Source organism: Phyllopteryx taeniolatus, chromosome 5 (assembly GCF_024500385.1).
Source record: "Phyllopteryx taeniolatus isolate TA_2022b chromosome 5, UOR_Ptae_1.2, whole genome shotgun sequence".
NCBI lineage: Eukaryota > Metazoa > Chordata > Actinopteri > Syngnathiformes > Syngnathidae > Phyllopteryx > Phyllopteryx taeniolatus.
In genome coordinates this window covers 30,921,853-30,943,605 of record NC_084506.1, presented here as the reverse complement: position 1 = coordinate 30,943,605, position 21,753 = coordinate 30,921,853, and the positions used below count along the sequence as shown (strand labels likewise).

General features: G+C 42.5%; 1 protein-coding gene across 2 annotated transcripts in view; it reads right to left on the bottom strand.

The window, feature by feature from the left end:
- Positions 1–21,753, bottom strand: part of reln (reelin) — a 99,477-nt gene that overhangs the window by 53,415 nt on the left and 24,309 nt on the right. For both annotated transcript variants that reach the window (XM_061774850.1, XM_061774851.1), the window contains exon 3: positions 5,344–5,482. In XM_061774850.1, the coding sequence (XP_061630834.1) occupies positions 5,344–5,482 (139 nt within the window). The remainder of the gene's footprint in view (positions 1–5,343; positions 5,483–21,753) is intronic.

Sequence of the window (21,753 nt, the reverse complement as noted above, 5' to 3'; positions counted from 1 at the left end):
GCATGCTGCTTAAAGGTCAGATTAGCACCTAATCTGACCTTTAATCACTAGGACAAGTAGGAAAAAGAAGTAAGATTCCCCCGCAGAGTCAACAACAGCAACATGTCATATCTGCTATTGATCTTGTCACTCAGAGGGCAACATTTTACAGGAACAAATGGATCGTCAGGCCTCCTCTCCCCTGTGGAATGTGTCACTTTGTTGCATTTAAAATGAAGTGGCGCTCTTATTCCCCATGTCTATTCTCTATTTGATCTGGAATTCATAGTTCCCAGCAGGTGGGAATGCGAACTCCTGGCGAGACCGTGTGATGTTGGTGCGGCGCGGATGCGATGAGGACGCTTTGCGACAGCATTGATCACAGCACTGAGATGCAATATGCATGGATCTATGGGAGTATATGTACAATTACTGGGGTCAAGCCTCAGTCCCTTAGGAAAATAGAAATCTCCTGAGGTTGTACACGAAACGGATTTTCGCACGAAGAACCATAGAAACATCAGTTCTGAGCGAGACATCACCAGACCTCACTTCAATGAGCATCGAGAGATTAAATTGGGCATTTGCTTTTCCAAAAGATGAGCCGTAGTCCAGGAAGCACGGTGTATGAGTGGTTAGCACAACTGCATCACAATTCGGAGGTTTAGGATTCCAATCTCGGCTCAGACCTTCCTGTTTGGAGCTTGTTTTATGTTCTGCCTGTGCTTCCGTGGGTTCACTGCCGGTCCTCCGGCTTCCTTCCACATTATGAATCACGCATGTTAGGTTCAGTAAAATCAATATCCAATCATTGAAATCAAAATTTGCCATAGTTGTGAATTTGAGTGCGAATGCTTGTTTGTAGGCAGCCTGCGATTGAATGGAGACCAGTCTACGGTGTAGCCAGTCAGCTGGGACAGGCTCCAGCGAAACCGGGACCCTAATTTAGACGAGCACTGTAGAAATGGATGGCTGGATGGAACCATGACCTCACATGAAAGGTCACAATATCGTGCAAAACCTCAGCATGTTATTGAAACACGTTGGGACTGTTTTAAACTGGTAAAAAAAAAAAAAAAATAATTCCTTTAAGTCTAAGTTTTCAAATTTACTTGAAGTTGTTACGTTACGAGGTTGACTTAATTTTACACTTGACCATCAAGAATGGTGAAATGTTACTTTAAATAAGTGCCAGTATAGTTTGCAGGTTTGATGATCGCAACAGACTGGCACCAGAAGGGATTAATTAAATGTAATGTAATTTGTGGATGAGTCTTAAAAGCCTCTTAAAAGTCTCATTCAGTCATACTTGATAAACTGCATGAACATATTTTAATCTGCGTAATGTGTTGTCTATGTTGCCGATTAAAAAGGATACAATTGACACATCTTTAACGTGATGACCTTTGACCATCACTCATGTTTATTAGCACAGATTTGTCACATGGCCATAGGCCAGATGTTTTAATGAAGCCGGGAGCTCGTTAACCAGTGATTTTCTGTTAATATGGACTGGGTTATAGATTGGAGTACTTAGGAAATCAATGACCAAGGCTATCACCAGTAGCAATTAAGTGTATGATATGACATCTGTCATCTTGAGGTCTGAACTCTGACCCCTGAATGAAATGAGAAGCTGTCTATTTTCAGTCCTGTCAAATAGAGAGAAGAGATTCCTCACACATTAAACTGAAAGGCCAAATAAATGCATACATGAATTGTTCATTTGATTGCGGATGAAGATGCTGTATGTCAAATAATGCTATTTTTACATCGACACACACATAAACGTAGAGACACAGCAGTGATTGCCTGCAGGCTGCAAGTGAAGCCGAATAAAGCTGCTCAGAAAGAAGCAGACAAAGCAAAGTGTCTCAACGTTCAACAGAACAAACTATGAACCATTTTCACCTTTTGGTGTGCAGCCAAGCATTAGCTACATTAAAAGAGGTGTGCTCTGTCCCATCAGTGCACAAAGAATCAAATGTGGGTCACAGCTGTTTTCTTGGGCCGCTTTGATTGAAATGTAAGCGTCAGAAAGGCTGGGCTAAACTGCAGCGGCACTCTTGGTCCTAATTGGACTTCTTCTTGTTATTGTACTACATTATCTGTGATCTAAACTCACGAAAAACTAGAATGCCGGTATCCGTCTTTGAAAACTAGGTGCTAAATACGTTTAACTTGCAAAAGTAGTTTGAGTTCAAATAGTGTGAGTTGTGTTTGTGGACTTCTTGTTCATCTTGCTCCCTGTCCTCCAAGGCCTCCCCTTACCTTCCGCATGCAATTTACAGCCCCGTAGAAAATGAGTTCTTCTGGATGTCCACGTCACTGCACTCCATCATGCTCCTCACGGTGATGCGTTGCCACCAACCTTCCCACAATATCGGCCATAAAACTGCTCCGCAGCCACATTTTAATGCAGTGACAGCCCGGCTTTGGCCTTTTGAAGGACGCAGGGTGTCTGTGGCTTTAATTCAAACACTCACGGACGCTGCATGGACACTCAATCAGAGCCAAAGCGCTACAGGCAAGGGCAGGACATGATCAAGTGTAATTTGTGTTTCACCCGGGGGACCTTTTTTTCTTTCTCTCTCTCTCTCTTTTTTTTTTTTTTTTTTTTACAATTTGAGCTCATTCTCATCCCAGTTTGTCAAAGAGTTTGCCACAGACTCTGTATCTGAACAAATATACAAAGCTCTTTTCGCTGACGCAATGAACTGAAACAAACCCTAAAATGACCTTATTTTGTACTGTGACTACGTGCACGCACAGAACCTATTGAAAGAAATTCCCTCTAAAAAAAAAAAAAAAAAAAAATCATATTTCACTTTCCTATTACTTCAGAGCAAAAGTTGAAAAAGAGGGTTTCTGTTCACTTGAGAATCTAATTGGCATGTCATAGCAATAGGTGGCACTATAACCCTGAAGTGTAAGGCCTGGAAAATCATAACCAGAGCAGACTGATTTGCTCCCAATGTAAATTCAATCCACAACGTTATCCTTATCTTCACTGTAATTGCTTGATATACTGGATGTGGCAACTTTCCACAAAGTGTCATGGAACTTGGTCGTGTAGAAGTGTTGTGTAGTTTTTTTGTACAGGAGGTCCTTGGTTTATGATGGAGTTCTGAAATTTGTGGCGTAGTCTATCACTAATCTACACTATCGCAGTAGTAAAGTCGTAATTACCGGAGATATTTATACAAGAACATCCATCCATCCATTTTCTGTACCACTTCTCCTCACGAGGGTCGCGGGCGTGCTGTAGCCTATCCCAGCTATCTTCGGGCGGGAGGCGGGGAACACCCGGAACTGGTCGCCAGCCAATCGCAGGGCACATCGAAACAAACAACCATTCACATTCACATTCACATTCATACCTACGGGCAATTTAGAGTCTTCAATCAACCTACCACGCATGTTTTTGGGATGTGGGAGGAAACCGGAGTGCCCGGAGAAAACCCACGCAGGCACGGGGAGAACATGCAAACACCGCACAGGCGGGGCCGGGGATAGAACCCCGGTCCTCAGAACTGTGAGGTCTAACCAGTCGGCCACCGTGCCGTCAATTCCAATTCACGTTTGAATGCGGTCTGAGAGAGGTGTCATGTCACCAGACAAAGCCACAAAATTGTCAATTCAGTATTGGAAATGACGACACGGTCGCCAAGGTCGCCTGTTGAGGGTCGCATCAGTGAACATCAGGGACGTGTCATTGTAGGATACAATTTACTGGGGCAGATGGACGCTATGAACTGGAACTTTAGTGTACTTTAGTTCCTTTAGTGGAACTGGCTGACTTTGATAAGGTCAACCGTGGGGCGGGGGCCCCTACTCTCCCACAGTCATGGCCCTCTGTCATCAGCGGTGACACACAGTTAACAATACACACAAATACAAAAATACTTGGAAATGCACCATCCTCATAACCTGACACACGCTCGACAGTAAATGTGTGTGCTGGCAGACAGAGAAATCGAGTAAATCTGTTTGGCTTTGTGAATATTGTCGAAATAGCAGCGCCGCTTCACCAAATTCCTCTGCTGGATCTTTATTTTTTTATTTTGGAATTTTTGATTTTTTTTGGTCAGTCTCACCATAAAAGTCGCTGTCAGACATTGTGCATTCATTAGGGCTTTTTGCGATTACTGCCAAAATGCTTCATTCTGTTTGAGGTTTTTGTGAACCACTGATGTGCATTTGGCTTGTTTTTCTTTTTCAAGATGCTTAGAAAGAAAGGAAAAAAACAAAATCAGGGATTTAGTTTATGAAGGCTCAGTCATTAACAGGCAGTTGACGTCCATCAAGTGTCTGCACTTGAATTTCTCTCATCTGAGTAATTACATCTGTGTTTCTTGATACAATGCACTTTGCATGGGGCACTTGACTGGACTTATTTTTTAAATCCAAGCTTTTCCAGCACAAGCAGCCAATTACTTCTGACAAACAAAAAGGCATGCGGCTTTAATCAACAAGCCTCCTGATTTGTTCTCTGTTTATCAACAGAGAAGATGATAATTACCGTAATTTCTCATGTATAATATGCACCCCCAAAATTTTACTTTCGCAGCTACATTTTTCTTCTATCTGTGTAATGTATAACACGCACATCAGAATTGCTGGTATCCATACTAAAATAAATATTAGTATTAAGTATTATTTGATAATAATAATAATAATAATAATAATAATAATAATACATATGTTTTTTATGAAGTTTTTCAAATCATTTTGTGTTTTATTTTGTTTTTCGAAGGCGGAAAATGCTTGCCTTGCTCCTGACGACACTGATACTTCTGTCAACAGAAGCAGTTACTGAGTCTTAATTATCTCCACTCGTCCAGGAATTATAAAATACATCAAATAAAACAATTGCAAGTATATATAATATATAATATTACAGCCTGCGATTGGCAGGCGATCAGTCCACGGTGTACCGTGCCTCCCCTGCAAGTAATGGATGCCCCCCCTAAAACACTTTCATATAATTCCAAACCCATTTTAAAAGCATTATCCTTCAAATAAATGGCTTACAAATTATTAAAAAAATGCAGCAGAAGTGTAAGGACGCTGGTGTGTGGCCACTTTCCTACCTGTAAAAATACCAATTACTATTTTCCTAATTTTATTGCATTTTGTAATCTGTGATGCAGAGATTGTGATCAGCTCTTTACTTCCACCACTGCCTAATAGCGATCCGGAGGAGTTTGCCACCTTGTTTTCTCCAGTATCAACCCCACAAGAAACCTCGCCTGCGTGTCGGACCTCTACTGGAATCTTCTAAGTCAACTGGCTATCAGTCGGTGGCCAACTCGAGCTACTCCTTCACTAATATGGGACATAAGTGCACAAAAAGTGACTTACAAGAAGTTGACGCAGCCGGTGCCAGGCGGTGGGGCGATCCAGACAAAGCTGAAACTGGTGGAGGGCTGGTGGCTCACATGGGAGGCGACCACACTGCAGACAAACTGGGTGGCGCTCAACTGACGCTCTGGCATCACACCTGGAAGAAACACACCAAGACAGTCATCATATTGTTGCACCGCTTTGTGTTTGAACAGAATCTCAAAGCACAACCTGTGTACCTGCAGCCTGTCCATTATGGAATCAGCCCTCTATTCAGACTTTTTGACTTGAAAGACCACCGTAGTCGAATATTCCACAAAACATTGACATACATAGTTAACATACTGCTGTACTTAATTGTTTGTATTGTCATATATTCACGGCCTGGATGGATTTTTTTTATGCAAATATATACATAATTGTGACTTTAGAACTGCATTAGCAAAGGGTAGTGACAGGCTATTTGTGTTGCAGCCATGTGCCCCTTTAGTAGCAGTGTGGTATGAGACAAGCGATAGCTGATAATAAGAACAAGGAAAATTGTTCTTTTGTGTCTCGTTATTGTTGGCCTCAGTCGATGGCTGACCTCCACTAAGGGATGTTTTTCCATCTTCCAGCCACCCCCAGTATTTGATGAATTTGTTTTCATTCACCCTTGCAGATAATCCATATTTTCTTCTCTGCCTTTCTTTGTCATTTCCTCATTCACTGAGTCACAAGCGCCACCTTCTCCCTCTCCAGGCCACCTGACATAACAATACACTTATTCATGAGGGCCCGTGTTCGCCTTGGATTGCACTAGAGAAATTACATCATGTACATAATCTTCATATCACAGAGGGCAAAGGCGCAACAGTGTACTATTCGTCAACGTCTGTACAGACATTAAGAGCGCTTTAATATTTTACTGAGCTAAATGGTTTTCTAGTGGTGTCAGCCGAGGGGCATCTGGGCCTTGCAGTAAATACACTGCTGCAGTAAATAATTCATCCGCAAAGATAATTGTGTGATAATTCTGGAAATGTATCTTCCTACAATACTAAGTCACCATTTGTAGGCCGGTGTGTGCACACAGCAAATAGTGTTCTTCATCACCTGCACCAGTCATAACTCAACACGCTGAGACCATAATCATGCTCATGAAATGTTTAATAACGCTGAAGCTGTAATATCCCCTGAATCACAGTGCAAATCATTATGCAAAATTGTTTCTGTGTGACTCAAAACAAATGACTTCAAGCGGAGTCATTCGAGCTGTTGCTGCCCGTAGTAATGTTGACCCCACAGTTTAGTTTCGGCCAGTTGCATGTGAGTGTGTGTGCCTTGCATTCATTAGTTTGCTTGCCAAAGGCTTGCCAACTTTTCTGTGCAAAAGAGGAGCCAACTCTAAATGTAAATGTTGTATGAGTGAACGTGTACAAATATTCAGGGGCGATATCCCTGATAAATCCCACAAAACACTTCGAACTGATGTCATGCATGACATCACACAAGACGCAACATCTTTCGTGCTGTTTGCATGTGTTCATACTAAATGTAGTTACCATATTTTTACTGAGTGAAATGAGTCAAGCGCATCTGCACTGTTTGTTGCTTTGTTTTGTATTCCTCATCTGTCTTTAAAGTTAAGATTGAATTTTTCATGATTTAAAAATGGTTTAATTAATAATTTATTTAGATATAAATAATATCTCTCCTAAAATCTCCTTTATGTTTGCCGCTGATGATATTGTATATCGCGGCTCTGATGCGATGATATTCACGTCATTTCACTGTCTGTTCCTATAGCATATTCCTGTTGGACAGAGATTGCAAAAACAGACAATATATATATTGTAAATATCGGACACTGCTTGAAATCCGTCGCATCTTTACCACTCCTATGCTCATCTTGATTTAAACAAAATTGTCTTATTAAAATGATTTACTTGCTGTAATAAGGACAAGCACTATAGAAAATGGTCGGATGTTAGAGCAGTGAGACAAGTGGGCAATTGTCCCGCAGAAATGGGCGTAAAAGCCACTCCAGTTGGACCACTTGAATTACTACGTTGTTCACTTAATATTGTTGAAAATTATTTACCGGTATTTATGTGGGATAAGCCCCTTGAGATACAATATTTTGTTAACATATGTGATGCTACGCAAGCACGTGACGTGCGATTGACGACGTGTGGCAAAGCACCACTTTTCGTATACAAAGACACGACCGCAGCGTATTACGACACACTTACCGATAATCACCTCGGTTACAACCCCTCAGCGTGTGGCCACAATTCACTCTCAAACGCATTCAGAAAAAAACACAAATAAAGGCATAATACAGTCAAGGATTTTGCAATTATGATCCCGTGTTTACCGTTAACAACCATTCTGGGAGGGACACAATGAAACAAAAGTGAATGTTTCTTACTTTTATCCTGACAGTCGCACTTAATGCAGCACTTCAGCAATAATCGTAGAACTCTATAGAAAATATTTGCTTTCAATGCAAACCCTATTTGGAAAAATAACAGATTGGAGGAAGTAGGGTTGCGCATTACTCACTAACATTCCAGTTCTCCTGGAATTGTTCAAATTTTTAAAAAAAATGGGTTCCCAGTTTCGATGCCTACAGTCCGCCGCCCCCGAAGAAGAAAGTGGCGAAAACCAATGGAGAAGAAAGCACACGAAGATGTGTTTGTTAACTATGTTAAAATAAATGACCAGATTAGATAAGATTATATCGTGCATAGGGGGCGTTCACGATGTGTAGAAGTCTGACGCGTTCCCTTCCGCTCCGAGCCTCCTAAAATAATCGGAATTGAAAATTGTTTGGAACCGGAATCGAAATGAGGAACCGGAATCAGGACCGGAATCACTCAAATTCAAATGAAGCCCAACCCTACGTGAAAAGGAAGTCAAACTGAAGCCAAACATCAAATTGTGGGTTATACAGTAAAAGAACATGTGCAACAACAGTGCTGACCTTCAACAAGACACCTGAGAAAAAAAACTCAATGTAGGAATAAGGATTAGGATTTAGGATTGTTTAATCCAGAGAGAATTTTAGACAATTCTCACAAACATATACCATCGATGCAAACGCAGGAATGAGTCATCTAAAGTAACATTTATAAGTCAGAGAACAATGAAAGGTTGGAGTATCAACCACTGATAAGGACAGGACTAGTTTCACAAAATGAAAGTGCCGTTTCAAAAAGATCACATGTAAGTCGTTAAAGCTTAAGGGAGGCACCAGGGGTAAGGAGACACTTTGGAGAGAGACACACTGGAAAAGAAGTGGCTGCAGACAAGTGAGGTGAAGATGAGAAGGTAGACTGATGCACTCCAGGACACACAACACACAACATTTCTATTCCCATTGGAAAAATACACTCGGGCATCAAATGCTAATAGCCAAACTAGTCCTCTTTCATGTTGAGGAGCGAGTGGGAGAAAAGGTCACAATTACTCAATGAAATCCAAACAGCAAATGTTTCAGCTCAGCAATAAGCTTTGGAGAGCCGACACTCTTGGCTCTGTACAGCCGGATGAGAAAAGGAGGAGACACAAACGCTTTCATCACTGTGAAATGCGAATATATAACAAAGCACTAAACCCCTGAGCCCACACCGTGTTCATTCACTCTTCTATTCAATAACAGAGTAACATATTTCCACAACTGATGTCGAACGCTTTCGACTTCTCTCTAAACTACTCATTTAAGTGTGACTCACACAAAGATGCTGACCCAGCATTATTTTGTTGTGTTTTGTCAATAATGAAACATGGTGTTCCTTCATTTCTCAGTAAATAATACATGCATCCAGGCATATGCCAAAGATGCATATCATTCAGGCTTTCCGCTGACCTTAGCGAATCAAATTTAAGACTGTTTTTAGGGTCTGTAAGCCCACCTAGGTCAATTTAACATTTGTTGAATAGGACCATGTTACAATGTTTTTTTTTTTTTTGAGTCCAAATAATTGGAACTGAAAGTCCATCCATACAGTTTTTAAACCGCTTATCCTCACTCGGGTCGCGGGTGTGCTGGCGCCTATCTCAGCTGACTTTGGGCGAGAGGCGGGGTACACCCTGAACTGGTCGCCCGCCAGTTGCAGGGCACTTATAGACAAACAACCATGCGACTATGAGTAGTAGGCTATGTGCACTCAAACAAAAACAACAAAAAAAGCAAACGTCCTTTCAGATTTCAGATGATGAGCTGTCGGCACTGATTATTGGCAAAATAATATGAGCTGCAAACTCCTGCAGTGCACCCGCTACGGAGCAGTTTCATAAATATACTGTAAACGATTACATGCTTGAATCCATTTCAAATGCATAAAAATGTGTACATTTTTAGAGAAACACCGACACTTGATGTATAATTTGTTATAAAACAGTTTCCCATCACCAATATGTAATGATATTTGTGGTCAACAATGTAGTCATAATGGTTCACCGTATTCAGGCGTCAGCACATTTTGCTCTCACAAGTGGGCATGCTTTCCTTTATCAGCACTTTCACAGCTCACGTCTGTCTTGGTCCTCTTTAGCATCTGTCTTTTGTGATGCAGCATTTTCATCTCATTTCCCCCCCCCTATCTCCCTTTGCAAAGCTAATTAGCTTTGCACAGCCAAACGCATATCGAGTCAACTGAATGGAGTGAGAAGCTCTCAATGGAGCAGATGGGCGATTGGTGGCTCAGCCTGGCATTGACTTCACACTGCAAGAGCAGCAGGAGCCAGCGCACTGACATTAGAAATCATAGTTAGAGAGAGTCAATGTGTACAAATGCAATTTATACAGTAACCACCATTCCACATCCTGCCAGTAACTAATATCTAACAACATCATCACTCTGGTAGCATGCATATGTGGCGTTATAGACAAAAGGTCAAGTCCAGTATGTAATTTATTTCTTGTTCAATTTTCTGATGAATGCCATTATTCTGAAATATTGTAGTTGTTTACATTATCCACAGTAAATAGAGTCAGCTGATACACGTTTGCATTTATTGCAACACAAGCAGACATCACCATGGGTGCTTTCATAACTATGGATGCACACTCATACACAAAGATTAAATAGCTGGAGTGTTAATACAATGTGCTGCGAGGAGATTACATTTTTTCATTTATTTGTATCGAAATCACTCCTTGATTAAACAGTGAGAGGCTAATTTTAAAGTCATAGATTATTCATTTATGCTGCAAATATATGTGTCGTGCTCCAGGCTCACTTTATGTGTTTATGATGTGCATCTGCAATCTCCCACTGATAATATCTACACAATTCCAGAGATTTGAGAGCCCAGGCCTGCCCATTATCAACTCATAATTCATGGTAACATTTCAAACCTAGTGGAGCATTCTGATTATTAAAAGGCCAGTGGATGTATGGGAATCCGCCACCATGGAGGCAGAAGGATCCTGTCAACATGTTCAGGAGAGAGCCACACAATGGTGACATAAATGATACATCACACAAGCTCTGGCAGTTCCAGTAGGGTCCCCATTCTCTTTTGTGCTGCTGAATAAGCCCATGTGATCTGTGTATGGCTTTGTGTGTTGTGCTGCATTCAACCATTCTTTAGTCTCACGGCCATGAACTCTGATCCGCCATTGGCTGGGACGGGCGTCCATCTCGGTTTATACCGCAGAGATGGCGCAGCGGTAGTGTGGCGACGGTAGGGGTCAGGCACGAGGTTGCCAGGAAGAAACTGTGCATTAAAGTGGGTGGTGAAAGATGCCAATTGTCAGCAAAAAAAAGGGAATAAGACACATTGTGGGAAAAAATGGGAGTGGAGGGGCAAAAGAAAAGGACACCTGGGGTGCACCATCTTGTGTTTTCAATTGAATTTCTTTGAAAGACATACGGTACACAACTACAATGCTCATTTATCCTGATATAAACACACTTTGAAAAGACAATATTCAAATTCAATACTTTTATTTAGGCATCCATATCTCACTCATACACAACACAAATGTAGAAATAGTCAGGGGCAATTCTTGGATCAGAGATTTAGGGGTGCTCAACGACAGACCAGGCAAGAAAAAATGTCACTATTTTGTACATTTTAATACAATTGCATTCCCATATTTATGAAAGGAAAGCATAACATTTTTGAGGAAAGTCTGTGACTAGACCATTAAATTTGATCAAAGGGATTTCAATGTTGAGCCACAACAAAAGACAATTGGATGTATAAAACCATCCATCCATTTTCTGAGCCGCTTATCCTCGCGGGAGTGCTGGAGCCTATCCCAACTATCATCGGGCAGGAGGCGGGGTACACCCTGAAGTGGTTGCCAGCCAATCGCAGGGCACATATAAACGAACAACCATTCGCACTCACAATCACCCCTATGGACAATTTAGAGTTGTCAATTAACCTACCACGCATGTTTTTGGGATGTGGGAGGAAACCGGAGTGCCCGGAGAAAACCCACGCAGGCATGGGGAGAACATGCAAACTCCACACAGGCGGGGCCGGGGATTGAACCCGGGTCCTCAGAACTGTGAGGCTGACGCTCTAACCGGTCATCCGCCGTGTCTGTATAAAACCAACATATTGTAACTCTACTACTTTCTGGGGGTAGATAACTCATTTTGATACAGCAGCACCTCTATGCATACACATTAAAATTATGCATTAGTTTTTCTTGAGTAAACCAGCCCCCTAAAAATGCCATAAATGGTCCTTGGACTTATTTCTTGAACTTTTATATGAAATGCAATGCAGATGTACAACATACTAATGAGATTTGACTTTAGTGAATACGTTGTCTACTAACATAGAATATATATATTTTTAAAATATTAAATTTCAACCAAGTTCTGTTTGGTTATACACTTTTCTAGCTTTCTTAAAAAGGACATACAGCAAAAATAAATGAATAATCTCTCAAATTGTAGTGGTGCTGGGATTCTATTTAGGGGTACTTGAGCACAGCCCCAAGTGGGCTAGGAAAGCCTATGGACATAGTTGAGCCTTTTTTTTAAATTTTATTTCAACTAACTGTCCAATACTAAACAATTCCAAACTAAAAGGTATAGTCTATAGAGGCGCTTCTACCTATTACGTCTCTGTGGTGCGCTCTTTCAAGAGTCTTTTGAGCATAAATGATGAATGGAGCACAGTGAGGCTTAATAATATTCCCCCTGAACTAATGTGTCATCATTGAAACTAATGTTGTTCTGAATGAAACAAAGTGTTGTTTTGGAGCTGCACTGTGTTTGATGGATGACGCTTTCACCATACCGTGCAGCCATTACCATTCATCTCAAAAGTCATTTCCCAAACACACATGCAAATATGGCATACAGTACTGCATTTATTGCATTTGTATGTGTTCAAACAAGTAGAAACACAAGTGTGCCACTTCTCCTGCTCTATAAAGGGTCATGAAGATATCCAAGTCCAATGGCAAAGATTTGGTGGGGGGGGGGGATATGCCTCCAAATGTCAAAGAAACACCACAGATGAGAAGACGCAAGACCTTAGCCAATCCTCAGCCAATGTTGCAAGACTTTAGCATATCGCTGTTATTTAATGCCACCACAAAAGGGCAACAGTAAAAGTAAATATGAGACAAAATTATGTGCAACAAAGGAAAGTGGTATAAGTGTCTGTCCTGGCTGCTCACAATACAATAGGTACAATATGGCTATCCATCCATCCATTTTCTGTGGCGCTTCTCCTCACAAGGGTCGCGGGCGTGCTGGAGCCTATGCCAGCTATCATCGGGCAGGAGGCGGGGTACACCCCGAACTGGTTGCCAGTCAATCGCAGGGCACATAGAAACAAACAACCATCCGCACACACATTCACACCTATGGGCAATTTAGACTGTTCAATTAACCTAGCATGCACGTTTTGGGGATGTGGGAGGAAACCGGAGTGCCCGGAGAAAACCCACGCAGGCACGGGGAGAACATGCAAACTCCACAAAGGCGGTACCGGGGATTGAACCCCAGTCCTCAGAACTGTGAGGCAGACGCTCTAACCAGTCGTCCAGCGAACCACCGCTAAGTTAACAAAAATAATAATATTATGAAGTGTAATAATCTTTGATACGATTTACCTCCTAAGCACCATTAGTAATCTCCCACAGCCTCGTTCCATACACTTGGATGACAGCTGGCAATGTTACTTAAAACGTTAATAAAGGTTTTATAATGGATTTTAGAGTAGCGAGAGGATTGTGTCCAACTCCAGAGATTCCAACATATCTTTTTATATGCTTTAGTTTTACAAGTAATTTTTGTAGATTTGCAAATATAAAAACATGGTTGGATGCTTTTGCTGCCTCAAACCTGGCAGCGAGGTTAATAATTGTACCCTTGTGTGTTTATTTCTTCCCAATAGAGTCAGTCATCAGCTTATAACTTATTTTATCTGCCACATTCCAAGATCGTACTACTGGTACTATTAAATAGGAATTGCTTTGCTTTTCAATCCATCGGGGTGAAGTGTGACTGAAAGGCCATGTTGGAGTGACATGACTTGGTGTTTGCAGACGGGCTGGAGCCTGCGGAGGAGCTACCATAGGAGGTCAGCCAACTGTGAGCCCGAGGAGAAGCTTTCCACAAAGTGTGGCAAAGTCAGCGACTTGCCATTCCCCTTGTCCTTGTAGTCCTTGAGCACCCACTTTTCCTCCACCTGTCAATCTCTTCGTTCCTGCACACGTCCGTCCATCAGTGACAGCCATGAGCCTTTTGCGCATGTGTGTCACTGTGGCTCGGCAGGCACACATTACAGAAGCTTTACCGGCAGGCGCCAAGGCTAATTTGATTTTTAATTCAACGCGACTCCTCGAGTAATAGTTTGAGCCGGGGATTAATTAATCTGATTTGACTTGTGCTAATTTCTAGCTCCCACGTCCATGCACCGCGGAGACAGCAAATAAACAAACTGGTGAGGCTGCGCTCTCGCAGGCTGTGTCCTGACACACATGTTGAGAAAGAACGACACCCACAGCGACAGGTGGAAAGCCAAGGGGAAGCAAAGTATGTCGCCCTTGCTACGCAGCATGCATTTGACATGTTACTTGGTTTTATGTGTGATTAAATGTGAATATGGACGAGGTTCGGAGCTGAGAGGCAGCAGACGAATCATGACTACGGCTTGGCTCTGAAGGAGGGCGAAAAACAAAAAGGTTAATGACTATTTTCACTGCCGAAATATGGGTCAGACTGAATTGGCTGAGTTGCTCACTCATAACTTGTATGCGAGGACAAGCAGAGAGGTTCTCTGAGGCTTTAAAAGAGTGGACAAATAGATTGGATCCAGTCCTTTCGGGGAGAACAAATTTGTAGAAGTACTACATGTACACCTCGTCTCGCAGCGGCAGAGCGCACTTCAACTGTTCGAACACTCCCTGCAAGGGAACTTGAAATATGAATAGAGCTCAGAGGCCGAGAAGGCTTTGTAAAATCACTTTTCTTGCGTTTGCACACCAAGCTCACAGCTGCCCACTCGCTTTGCAAGGTGCATGTGGAGGTATGGAACATGACGCCACAGAAGACACACTTCAAAGTCAACTTGCCTTTTGTGCTGAAACTGACGCAAACCCACTAGCGTGCACAGAAATACGTCGAACTGAGTCTCTGAGTCAAATGCCATCAATATTTCTACATCTCCTGATTTCTGGCATAGAACCAATCTTTCACCATGGCAGAAAATAACTCAAGATCAAGGGAGACCACACAGCCTACGCCAGCTGCTTTCCTCCAGGAAAAAAATAAAAATAAAAATGAACTAGAATCATAAAGATTAGAAAATGGACACTACACACACACCTACACACACACACACACTGCTTTAAAATCTATCACAGGCAGTCCATCTTTGGCCTTGTTTGCATGCAGGAAACACAGCAAAGTTCAAAAGGTGCATACATATTTAAAGGTTTATGCAGGGCCAGACTCAGACAAACACACGGAATGAGCGACTAGTGAACCAGTACATTTCCAGCAGGGAAGGTGAAGGTGCAGCTCCATCTCACCTGAGAGGCAAGACCTGTTCTGCTGGGAGGTATGGCCTTCACTAATGCACTGGTCTGGACTTTGCTCTTGATATAGCTTGAATTAATAATGGAGGCTGTTCTCCCTTGAATTGTTTGAAGGTGGGCTCGCAGGGGAGTTTAGCACACGGACGGAGTCGACTTGTGATGCATCATCACCCAAGCGTCCTTGGGGCTAAGGAAAGTAGCCGAATGTTTAGCCACCTGTTATCAGTCTCTTGTCATTGCGGAGGAGACGGAAAGGAGACTCATTTGGGCTGGGGCAGAAATGCGGCAAGAATTCCAACAAACTGTCCCAGTCAATCTCCACTCCCAAGTTTGTGCCTCAGAGAGCACAAATAACCCCTGCCCCTGACAACTCATTTCATCTTCTGCACTAATTAATCCATCATGAGGAGCCGTGCGCCTCGGAACGTCGCAACCCTGAGCGGGGAAGGAGTAATGGCTTAGATAAGTCATCATCATCATCATGATTAACATCCTCACCACCTCTGCTGCTGCTGCCGCTGCTACTGCCAGCGCCAACTTGCTGCTCTTCAACTCCTAGTGAAGCATCAACAGTTTGGGACTCTCAAGAGTTGCGAACGTGTGTCGGCGTTCAAGGTTATTGTAATGAAGGATGTCAGCGCAGATGTGTGCATCCTGAATGCGAGAACGTGTTGTGGAATGAATAGATAAGTCAGTGGTAGTGAGTGTGTATGTGTGTGTGTATGAAGAAGCGTAAGTGGCGCAGTCAGGGAGCTGTCAGCAGAGAACCAGGAAGCGGGCTGATCACAGGGAGGCAACGTGTTTGAAGTCTCCCAGGGACTGACAGCTTCTCTCCCCCATGGGAATGCCTTCCCTCGCCCCTTCTCCTCGCCGTGCACCACCCTTTCACTATAGCATTCCTCTTTCCCCTGCACACACACACTCAACAGGGAGCTAGATGATGAAAGGTGTATTAGTAGGGGTGGTGTGTTGGGTATGAGGAAACACACTTGCGCTCGCTGGGGCCTCTTGGAGATGCGTGTGAGAATAGGTAGTGGCTTTGTTCACCAGTGTGAGTGCGTTTGCGTAAACAGCGACACGGTGTGCTGCTATCGCTCATCAGTCGACATTCAATCAGACTCGGTGGTGGGAGGGCGAAGACAGCCGACCTTCTGTCACAAGATGGATGACGGCGGAATTCACAATTTAAAAACGCGATTGCATGTACAGTCAATCCCCGCTACATTGCGGTTCATTTTTCGCCCAGCTGCTATATCGCAGCGTTTTAAGCAACCGTTTTCTGGGGGATTTTGCAGTGTACGAGTCCAAATTTAGAGTTGCGTGCTTTAATTCTAATACCATGTTGTACTGCAATATGCTAGGCAACACTGACTACTTGTAGCATAATTAAAAGCAAGAGCAAATCCCCTACTAAGCTAAGCTAAGATACCACATATGCTCTGTGTGCCGCTCCATGTGCGTTAAAGTAGCGATTGTTCGAAGGTTTATAATTACCATAACACCTTTGCTGATTTCCATTAACCCGCCGACCGTGTTTCGCATTATATGTTGGCATTCATTTGACAAAATGACATGGTTTGTTGAACATCTTGGTGGTTAAACATACAATGTTTAATTCTATTCAGTTTCACGCATCTGTTTACTGTAAACTTCAACTGGGCGCGGCAAACAGCTTGAAGCAAACACATTGTGTCTCTTATTGGGAGAAACGTGTGAACGAGAGGCTTCTTTTCATTTCCTCAAAATGATGTTACATGATAGTCACCCATTTCTTGACATAACTGCTGAGGAGTTTTAAGTTTTAATAAGTTTATGTGTGTGTTAATGAGTTGAAATGTAAACCTCGCTGTAATAAGTAATCAAGGCCACTAATCCGAGGTATGTCTATGTTTCTCTGCGTGTTTTCATGCAGACTGACCACACACACCCTAGCTGTCCCCTCCTCCACAGGTCAAGGTGCAGCCAAAATTCATCTCTAATAACTCGTGTGTTAGCAGGAGGCCATACGTCATGAGGACAGACAGGGGGCTGGATGTCCCTGTCACTAAACTGTCAGTTTGTCAGTCAGCCAGGTCCATCATACTGAGATGAGGAGAGGCCCTCCCTGGCTAAAGAGAGCAGAGCCACAAATGCGCACAAATATGCAAATTAACGACAAAATAAACATCACCCTGTGACTGAGCCATCCATCAATGACAGTGTTCTCAGAAGCTTAGCATCAGCGAGGCAACACCAATCAGCCACCCAGACACCGGCTGTGATGGAACGCCATCCCATCATGCTTCCGTCTCCTCTCCTTCCTTGCCCTCCGACGCGCTTCCTATCATTACTCGCCATTTGCCAAATTTCATGCACACTTTGTCCCGCTCTGCACTCATTGCCTTTCCTTTAATCTCACTACTTCGCTTGTCTTTTCTGCTCATCAATTTCAGGGCTTTCTCCACGAAAGACTTTTGTTCAACCCCATCATTTTAATGTTTCGAAGGGATATGCACTCTTTTTAAATGTGATAGAAAACATTTGGCCATTATAGGAGCGATTGGATCATGAGACATTTTTTTAACATCAAGGTTCCTGCCTCTTGGGATGAATCACCTCATCATTGCAGTATAACACTACAGCTAACTGTTGTTGTGTAAAATCACAAAAACAAAAGAAACAAAGACATACCAATTTTCTGTTGTCCTTCATTGAAATCCCAAGAGGATAGCACTTTGAAGACTGCGTTATTTCCTTTCGGGAAAGTCAAAAAACTGGAATGAAAACAAAGAGCTCTAAATGAAATAAATATGTCAAAATGGGAAAAACATGACGCAGTCGGAATTCAGGCCGCACTGAAGTTGCTCTCGAGACAGTGTCTCCGCTACTCAATAGAAAAGACCAAAATGAACCTCTTTACACACTAACCCACATAACAAGTGCATGTTGTGAATGTAAGATGACCAAAATACCACACTGCGACCCTGGCACAGTGATAGAGTTCCACTGCTGTGTCAGACAGTTTTATGAGGTAGCATATTTAAAAAAACAAAGTCATTCTACACCGCTTCTTTCTTAAGCATGTCTGGCACAAACAATGTTTTTATCGCCAGCTTGACTGATTCCACACTCGTCATAGCTGAGTAATAACACCAGCCTATAAGGTCTGTGGTGAGCCACCCGGCAACTTGTGGTGAATCTCTTGGCTCTAAGCAGCAAATGTGACATTGTTCACATTACCCTGTCAATTGCTCCATTTAGCTAATTTGACAACGAGTGGGTGTTGAGTTCTAAAGATGCAGCATAGCTGCATGATGCACCGCCCCCCCCCCCCCCCACCACCACCACCCAAAGCCTCACACTTTTATTACAAATGCAGTGTGAAGTGCCGTGTTATTCAGAACGAAAGAAAGCCAGTAAATGTTCCCTTCATTGTCTCCACGCTGTGACGTCTGGATGTGTGTCTCTCTACCATTTGATGTGATAGACCCCCACCACCCGCCAATAAAACACATAAAAGGCACACAGAAAAAGAGCAGTGCAACACGCTATGCTGGTTTTATGAGTTTGACTACCAGTGACACAGCAGACTGGGGAATGATCTCTTACAGGCCCGTCTGACCGCACCGACCACTAAACACAAACTTCCACACACACTTTCTTGTCTGTTTAAACATCCATCCTGCTCTCCTTGTTTACCATGCACCCTACACTCACTGGCCACAATATTAGGTACACCTAGATCACCAGTCAAGCATTTGAACACAGTTTTTCATTCAGTAGCATGAGAAAGTGTATCCAAACTTTCAACTGGCAGTGTACAATAATCGAATGAGAGGCAATCAAAGAGCAGCATTAGAAATACTGTACCTTTAACACTAACAATTTGTTTATTATTGTGGTTGTTGTTTGTAGTTGTTTAGAACTACACTGTAACACACTGAAATGTGTTTATATTGGGCATCAGTAAAAAAGGGGAATTTGACTACGTTTCCTGATACGACCACTTATTAATTTCATCCAATCCTTTTTTTATGGCACTCATTCTCATTAGGATGGCAGACGAACTGGAGCCTCTCCCGGCTGACTTCGGGCGACAAGTGTGGTACAGCCTGGGCACATATAAGCAAGCAACCATCCGGACTCACATTCACACCTATGAACAATTTAGAGTCTTCAATGAACCTAGTATGTATGTTTTTCCAATGTGGGAAGAAGCCCTCAAATCAGTAGAAAACCCACACAAGGGCGGTGAAAACCTCTCGGCTCTGAGGCATGCTTGCTAACCGCTACCTACCGTGCTATCTACTTCTTAATTTGGTAATTATATTTGATATTTTTACTTTAACTATATTCCACAAGTCACTGCAATTGGCTGCCAAGTGCCAACGAGTCCAGGGTGCCTTTTGCCCAAAGTCAGCTGGGATAGGCTATAGCTTACCCGCGAACCCTAATGAGTACAAGCGCTAAAAAATAAAAAAAATAAACAATGTAAAAATGGATGCATTCGACCAATCCAGCACAGGGCGAATTGTGCCAGAGCCAGCTGCATTAAAAGAGCAAATACCGTTACTGGTCGTAATGGGTAAAATGAAAGATTCTCACTTGATTGTGTGGAATTCAGTTTTTGATTAATCGCGTCTGGGCGCAGATACGCTTTTTGTTAGGTCTCAATTAGCTTGTGGTCTAATTGATTGATTGATTGACTGATTGATTGATTTTATTTGGTGATAGCACAGAAAAAAAGCACATTGTGGTCTACAGTACATAAAAACACCATACAACATAAAACAAAGACAAAAAGCAAAGCCCTGACTAATAGGAAAGTAGTAATTGTGTCAAGGAAATATTGTTGAAGTGATACCTAACTTAGATCTTGTTATGCTAAGTTTAGCCTGGGTTGTTAGTAGAAGGTCAATAAACTTGAAACTTGAAGACTGCCCGTCTTCAAGTTTCAAGTTTATTGTTTGTTTTTTGTTTTTTTATAGTGCAAAATCACACCGAGGCGTCCCAATGCACTTAACAATGTTAAAATCAATTACACACAGATACATCAACAACAGTAAGCATGAACAGTTTACAAATAGAATATATTAAGCATCACAGGAAAGAAATAGATTTTGGGTGAAACCACAAATAACGAGGTGGGCCCAGTTACCAAGACCCTCTTTCGAAGTCAAAATCATTTGGGAAGAGATGTGTTTTCAGTCTAGTTTTAAAGAGCTGGATTGAAGGAGCATTTCTATCACTAGGCGGAAGTTGATTCCAGAGGTAAGGAGCACGATAAGAAAACGCCTGGCTCCCCAATGTTGTTTTTATGAATACGTGGGAAAGTGAGGTAGCTAATGTCTTGTGAGGGAAGGGCGCAGTTAGGGGTAATTAGGTCTGAGAGATAGAGGATAGAGGGTAGAGGGTGCTTGGCCATGAAGGCATTTGTATAGGGCAACAGCAGTGAAGTCTGTAAGGTATTTACTTTTACCATGTAATAATCAGGCCTTAAAAACAGATGGACATAGAACTCTAAATGGTGCCAGTGTAAAGATGCTTCAGCCTTTGTATCCAAAGGTTCATGTAGCTTCCTGCACCGATACATCTTTCAGCCACATGCTCCCTTGCTAGTTACCGCTTGAGCAGCTGGACACAGCTGGAGTGTGGATGTGCATTTCTCTAATGAATTCTGTGTGCATGTCCCTCGCATGCCTCCATTAAAAGGGATTAGAGCCACACCTTTAGGAGACGCTAGACACTAAAGACCAGGATTGTAAAATTCCCTCTTTGATTTGCGTGACCTTTCAGGCCCCTCAGATCCTTTAATACTTGTCACAACAACGATGCAAATCATGATAGTAGTATTCCACATCTTGTTTCTTTCTAAAATGATGAAGCTTTGTTTATGGGAAAGCTGTCTTTTGTTACAGAAGTGACAGCCAGCCAAATTGAACACTGTCGAATCCCCCCTCCATGTAATGTAATATCCATCCATTCCTCCATCCATTTTCTGAGCCGCTTCTCCTCACAAGGGTCGCGAGAGTGCAGGAGCCTATCCCAGCTATCTTCCGGCAGGAGGCGGGGTACACCCTGAACTGGTTGCCAGCCAATCGCAGGGCACATACAAACAAACAACCAATTGTCAGCAAAAAAAAGGGAATAAGACACATTGTGGGAATAAGACACATTGTGGGAAAAAATGGGAGTGGAGGGGCAAAAGAAAAGGACACCTGGGGTGCACCATCTTGTGTTTTCAATTGAATTTCTTTGAAAGACATACGGTACACAACTACAATGCTCATTTATCCTGATATAAACACACTTTGAAAAGACAATATTCAAATTCAATACTTTTATTTAGGCATCCATATCTCACTCATACACAACACAATAGAAGAAAGTAGAAATAGTCAGGGGCAATTCTTGGATCAGAGATTTAGGGGTGCTCAACGACA